The sequence below is a fragment of the Sturnira hondurensis genome, unplaced genomic scaffold (genome assembly GCF_014824575.4).
Source record: "Sturnira hondurensis isolate 20B ecotype Veracruz unplaced genomic scaffold, ASM1482457v3 Scaffold0014384, whole genome shotgun sequence".
NCBI lineage: Eukaryota > Metazoa > Chordata > Mammalia > Chiroptera > Phyllostomidae > Sturnira > Sturnira hondurensis.
Window position 1 is genome coordinate 19,632,301 of NW_028087015.1, and position 7,116 is coordinate 19,639,416.

At 47.5% G+C, this 7,116-nt stretch overlaps 1 protein-coding gene across 1 annotated transcript in view; it reads right to left on the reverse strand.

Annotated features, from left to right (window-relative positions):
- Positions 1–6,679, reverse strand: part of RETREG1 (reticulophagy regulator 1) — a 113,351-nt gene extending 106,672 nt beyond the window's left edge. The window contains exon 1 of the mRNA XM_037063034.1: positions 6,393–6,679. Coding sequence (XP_036918929.1) covers positions 6,393–6,679 — 287 coding nt within the window. The remainder of the gene's footprint in view (positions 1–6,392) is intronic.
- Positions 6,680–7,116: the final 437 nt, after the last annotated feature.

The window sequence follows — 7,116 nt, forward strand, 5'->3', positions numbered from 1 at the left end:
ACCGAGAGTCCAGCACCAAACACCAGCAAAACAGTGCCTCCTTGTTACTCCTGGCCCGGCCCTGCTTTAGTTATCTCCATGGCACCCAAATTCTCCTAGCACTGTCTTTTCCCACAATTTCCACCACTAGAATATAAGCCCCAAGAGAAAAGGGATCTTACTGTTATTTACATCGCTAGCATTAGACCAGTGTCGGCATGTCCCAGACAATAAGTAATTGTTGACTTTTTGAATGGAGGTCTGGAAAGGGAGTAGTAGCCATGCACTGGGCAGTGCAAATGCAAAAATAATTCTATCACTGCAAATTTGTGACTGAACAGTAAAGGTCGAAGTAAGCTGTGATAACGAATTAACTTCCATAGGCCTCATTTTCTTACATACAAAGGGAACAAGACCTGCCTCATCAGGAGGCTGTTAGATTTAATTGAGGTGCTAAATGTGAACATCCTTAGTAACTGGAGTTTGACGACTTAGATCTGTGTACACATAGCTACACAGTTATACACACAAGTCTAGTCTGATGGGAGTCTAACATTCGCCCATAACAGCAGCTGTCAGAGGGAGTGGAGTTACTAGCAATTGGAACAAAGAAATTCTACGTCAGGCTGCATGAGTAGAAGGATGCTGTCCAGGAGGAGGTGGGGGAGCACACATGGGTCAGACCGTCTCAGGAATGCTGCCTTCAGGAGGAATACAGATAAACATAAGCATGTCCAGAAGAGCCTGGAAAAGGCTGAGTGGAAGGAGCCCAGGATCTTCCAGCTGGGGAGAAGACTCAGCAGGAACAAACAGAATGAACCTTGAAACAGACAAAGGACTTGCTGGGAAGGGGGCCTGGACCAGGGCCTGCTGCCAAGATCACCCAGAGATGGGCTTAACTCGGTGTAAGGAAACGATCTGCTACCTAGCATTTTCCGACAGTGGAAACGCTGCCTCATGGAGAAGACAGCTCAGAACCCCAGAAGGGGTTTAAACACAGTCAGGCCTTTTCAAGCGGGAGTACTGGGTCACCTGGGGAGTTGGAGAAAATCCCCACGCCCAGGGATTCTGGTCCCGCAGATGCCACATGGAGCCCAGTATCGCTAACAGGTGCCCAGGCAATGCCCATGAGCTGCCAGTGAGAGAGCACTCTGAGGGCGCTGCCCTAACACAAGCCTGAACACAGGGGCCATCGGCGATAGTCTAGAGGGGCTCTTCATGCCGAGTGAGACTTGGACCCTGCAACCTTCCAAACCAACTCCAGAGAACAGCACCCCAAGGACTCCCAGCCCCCTGGGAGTCCTGGCCGAACAGGTGCCCAGCCTGTGACAGTTCCTGTCACGGTACCCAAGGTCTCCCGGGCTTGTGCGGTCACCTCTGGCACAGCACTGGGTTGCAGCTGCGTTGTTCTCACCAGTGGAAGGTAATGCCACGCAATGCTAGGCGCTCCCAGGAAAAGCCCAACGCACGGACTTTTCTGTATGACCCAGCCTCCCACTGTGGGTCCCACTCTGCCTCACATCGGGGCACTTTCTAGGCTGCAGAGACAGCGAGCCCCACGAGGGAGGCTGCACTGGAAGGCACCCAGTTTCAGTGCTGTGACCAGCCAGGAGACAGAGAATAGGGGCATTTTGCTCCTTCCCTTGCCTGTCCAGTACAGCTGTCGAATGGCCACACAAACCATGAGTCAGAGCCTGCCTCTCCTCTCACCAGAAACAGACATTCTGCCCAAAGATTTCTGCCTGAAGTTTTTCAATGACTTTATTCACGACAGCTGACCCCGAAAACAACCCAAATGAATATCAGCCAGCAAATGCATCAACAAATTGCAGCACATCCCAGAAGTGGCAAGCTGGCCAACAATAAGAAGGAACGAATAACTAGTACACACAACGGGGTGAACCCCCAAACTTTATGCTGAGTAAACAAAGCCAGGCACAGAAGACATCACAGTATGTGGTATTACGTATACGAAATTTGGGGGAAGATAAATAGAATCTGTAGTGACAGGAAGCAGATGAGGCCCCAGGGGCAAATGCTGACAGAAAAGGGACTCGGAGAAACCTGTTGGAGAGACAAAATGCTCCTGTTCGCCTTTGTTGTTACGGAGGTGTGACATCTAACTGGACTTCATGAACAGTACGTGGCAAAAAGTGAATTCTTTAAAAACAAAACCAAATGGGCATTTCCTGTTTTCCTGGGTTCATTCTATATATTTTTTTAAGATTTTATTTATTCACTTTTAGAGAGAGGGGAAGGGAGGAAGAAAGAGAGGGGGAGAAGGATTGATCAATTACCTCTTGTACGCACCCTGACCACAGACTGAACCTACCACCGAGGCCCGTGCCCTGACCAGGAATTGAACCAGGGACCTTCCGGTTTGCAGGATGGAGCCCAAACAACTGAGCTGCACCAGTCGGGGTAGCTTCATTCTGTTCTATGCTGTGTTTGCCAGTGGCTGTCACTGGTTGCCCCTGGAACAAAACTGGGTGCCCAGGGACAGCTGTGGGAAAGAGATCCTTCAAAGTGTTTCCTCTTTTGTACTTTTAAACTTTTGAACTGTGAGGCTGTATTAGTTAGTTTTTAAAAATAAATAACATGTAAAATCAAGAGAAAGAATTTTTAAAACATGTCCCTTGTTGGTAAAATAAGGGAGACACAGCCCAAAGGCCATCGAGTGTAACCCAGTCTAGTTCAGGTGGCGGAAACCCTGTTCTTGAGCCAAACACTGTACGTGATCTGTATTTTATCAAACTCCTTTGAGCTTTGAGTGAATACTATTTTTTAGCATTATTTAGTATTTTAGCATTTTCCATAAGGTTATATAGGTAATAGAAGAATATATATGTACACAGTTTTCAAATAATTCTAACTTGAACACCATGTACCTGCTACCCAAGTTGGAAAATACGATGCTGCCTGCACCCCAGGTGTCCCCCTGTGATCACACCTTTTCCCTCCTCCCAGGGACAACCACTGTCTCAATGTCAGGGACAAGAATGTTTTACTTTATCTCCTATGTGTATATGCCGAATCAATACTGTTTACTTTGCACATTTTGAAACTTTAAAAAAATACAGAATCATTCTGCACATATTACATGTCCTTTTCCTGTCTGAAATTACATTTGTAAAACTCATCCATGTCATTGCCTATCACTGTGGTTTATTTTAATTGTTATATAGTATCTTATGGTAGGAATGAATGGAGCACAATTTACTTATCCATTAAAATATTATGGGCACATTAAAGAGGCATTTTTTTGTTCCCATTGCCTAAAGAAAAGAACAAGTCCATACACATAATATGACATTCGAGGCACCCACTGTCCCCACATGTGCCTCCAAACCACCTAGCTGGTCTCATCTTCCCCACTTCTCTCTACCCATCCATGTGCAGTGCATCAGTTCGGCATGGAAATATCAGGTACAATTTTTTAGGACTGGAAGGCTGTTGACCATGGACTAGATCTTCCCAAACACGCCTGTCCATCAAGGTCTGGTCCGAGCAGGATCTCCTTATGAAGACCCCACAATCTCTTCCACCCACAATGCCAGCACTCCCCTGAAATGTCATGAGAATGAGCTACCCTTTTCTGATTCTTCCACCACACCTGCTTCAGGACGCCTTGAGTTCCACCCATTTGTTACAGTCATGTCTCAACGTTGGTTCTTATCCTGAGTGGCACTAAAATATGTCAAATAATGGGCAAGTAATACATGTCAGAGCTTTTGAACTCAAACCCAGAATCCTGAGAGCTACTGCTGGTACCAGGTACTAAATCATTCAAAAAATATGTTTGAAAAGTTAATTTCCACGCACATGAAATAACACCAATTAAAGTGAAAATATCATCACTATTGCTTAAGACACAATTTAGGTTCCTCAGATTTCTAACACTGATCTTGTTTTTCTCACAAAAAAATACAGAGCTTTAGAGTTACTGGGACACAATCTGAGAACATCATCACTTAAGACCACTTAATAAGAAGTACACTATATAAAGAAAATGATATCCTCAAAAACCATTTAACCCCAAAACAACAAAGGGGAAAAGAGTCCAAAATTTTAATGAAATTAATGAGTGAGTCAGAAATTCCATTTAACAAATATTTCAGAATTTAAAATGCAGTACTATTATTTTTCTGTCAAAGAAAATACATGCATGGAATGTAAACTCTGCAAATAGGAGACGAAAGAAAAACAGATAAACAGAAAGATACAAATGGACTGGTCATCGTTTGCCTCGCCATAACACTCATTAAAAAATAGAAGACATCACTCTTGAATAATACCAAATAAGCCTTCAATTATTTTATCTCCAAGTCATTCTTTTCAATATACATTATTAAGATACATCACAGAATGAGTGTTTGCAACTCGTATTACAGAAATTAGGCTAAGGTTCTTAATATAAAAGGAGTTCCTACAAATCGACAAAAAAAAAAAGCCCAATGGCTCAACTAGAAATATGGATAAAAGTTAATAATAAACAGATAATGCAAAGAAACGATTTTAATGGTCCCTGAACATAGGAAACATGCTCAATCTCAGAGAAATACAGACTAAAACCATAATGGGATACCCCTTACACCTATCTGATTTGCAAGATCAAAAAGTTTGATAAAATGCTGCTGGCAAGGGTGGAGAGAAACAAGCAGTCACACTCATTGCCTGCTGGAGTTTAAACTGGTAGAACTCCAAGGAAGGCACGTGATAGCCATCAAAATTACAAGTGCACATCCCCCCTGACCAGACCATTCCACTTCCCAGATTTCCTCCTACAGACATGCTTGTATGCACAGAGCCATTAGCTTGAACACTGAGATAGCAAGTTTGGAAACAACCTTAGTCCATCCGTCAGTCACAGGTCAAGTAATTTGTGACATCCCTTCAATGGAATTCTGTACAGCTGACAAAGAACAAGGAAGTGATCGCCGAGATACACTGAGAGGAGGAAGCACACAGGCAGCATTCTACAGTTTGGGTGGAATATTGTGAATTTCCTGAACTGGAAAGAGACAAGGAACGGGTAGTGTTGGCTGCCCCTGGGAGGAAACCGGGTAGCCAGACACAGACATGGGAAAGCTATTTTGAAAATGTTACCCTTTTGTACCTTTACACTTTTCAACTGTGGGCCTATTACCTATTTTTTAATAAATAAAAATTAAAATAAGAAAGAGAATTTTTAAAAATACGCCCCACATTGGTAAAATGAGTGAGTCTCAGCCCTGAGATGATTGAACTGTTGCCCCATCTAGCATAACACAATATATCCTCCTAATTTGAGTGCTCACATAATTTCATAATAGGCGAGAGAAATCTGGAAGAAGCTCTAGAGATGCAGACAGCCAAGAAACCCAAAGTAAAAATAATTCAAATTCAGGGGCCCTGGTAAGATACAGCCAGTTTTTAGAGAAAACCAGGATTAGCACGGGTGGGCGGGGGGGAACCAAACCCTCTTTGAGTTGCTCAATTAACCTAGACAATGGCAGGCAGTGTACGTTTCCTGCACTTATTTCCTAACTTCAAGGTTAAGGAATCTGTCCTACAACAAGATCTCTGTTGCCAAAGCTCTTCCTCTGCACCCTGTGGGTCATGCTTGCTACGAGGACAGGGTTGTGAACAAATAAGACTTTTCTCAGCCCTCCTTCAGACTGGTAGTAGGTGACAGGGCTGTCCTTCAAGGAAGCAGCAGGACACTTCCCCTGTCCTTACTGGTGAAGGGCTCTATAGAGACAAACCTGTTGATTGGGAGCTTGTCATAGTCATTCCTATGTATTCTCTCTGTGCTTCACCTAAAAAATACGACTGTTTTCCTCACTGTGCACACCTGGGCGGGGGTGAGGTACATAATCCACCTGGTTGCCTCCTGTTTTCTCAGCAGGGAGTAAAGATAGTAAACCCAACCCTCCAGGGAACGGAAAAACAAATCATTCAGTGCCCATCTCATATAGCTGATGAGGGCGTCGCAGTCTTGAGCTTGTACCCAAGCTGGTTCAGATACGCCTGCTGGGGGGGTGCAAGAACGAGTACAAGTTCAAACACGATTGCTCAGGCATGCTTTGGGGGAGCAGGTCAAAGCCTGCGAGTTTTAGAAAGCAAAAGCCCACGTTTCTGAGCACGCTGGGCACATCTGTAGGTACAGGTGCAGGCTGGTCAGCCGACCACCTCGCCTGCTGAACACACGCAAGGAGGACGACAACTGTTTACAGGAAAGTGCATCTGGAGGAAAGTTGAAATGGTGTCTACCTGTTCAGAAAGGTGACCAAGAAAGTGGGACAGGGCTGACACTTCTTATTTCGCAGCGTCCAGCGCTCACTCTCCCCTCCCTGGACGCCCCAAGGTCACCTGTCCTCCGAGGAGTCCCCCCACCACACACACACACACCCGCCCTGGCCCCGAGATCTCACCAGAACAGCAGATTGGCCCCGATGAAGCCGAGCAAGGTGTGCAGCGGCCTTTTCCAGCTCAGGAGCTCGTGGGCGCGGCAGCCCAGCCACAGCACGGGCTCCCCCAGCAGCCAGGTCACCGTGGCGGCCTCCTCCACCTGCAGCCCGGCAGCCACAGCCGCCTCCTCTTCCTCCGGCGCTTCCTCCCCCAGCTCCTCCCGGGGAGCCCGCGGCGGCGGCTCCTGCTCCCCGGCAGCCGGAGCCGGGCATCCCTCCTCGGCGTGCTCCAGGGGCGCCAGACTCGCCATCTTCAGCGGCGTTTCCAGGCGGGGACGGGCACGCGCGCGGGCGCGCCTGGGTGTCGGCGCCGAGAGGGCGGCCGGTCCCCGCGCGGGTCGCGCACCACGGGGCGCCGGCGCTGGGTGCCTTGTGACGTCAGCCTGGCCGCGGCAGGGGCGCCTCCCGGGGGAAGTGGGTGCGGCCAAGTTCGCTTAGAGGCGGGGCGGCGGGCGCCGAGGGGCTGGGCAGCCTACCCCACGCCGTGGGAGCGAGCTGGGCGGGGTCCTGGGGGCCAAGGGAGCGTGACCCCTTTTCCCTTCTAGCTGTGGAAAGGGCGAAGGACAGGACCGCTGCCCGGTTACTTATCTAAAAGGGAGTGAGAGCTTCGGGCAGAATTAATTGGACATTCTCACTTTCTCAATCCAGGGCCACTGCTCACCCATACTGCAGCCTTAGAGGGTTTACG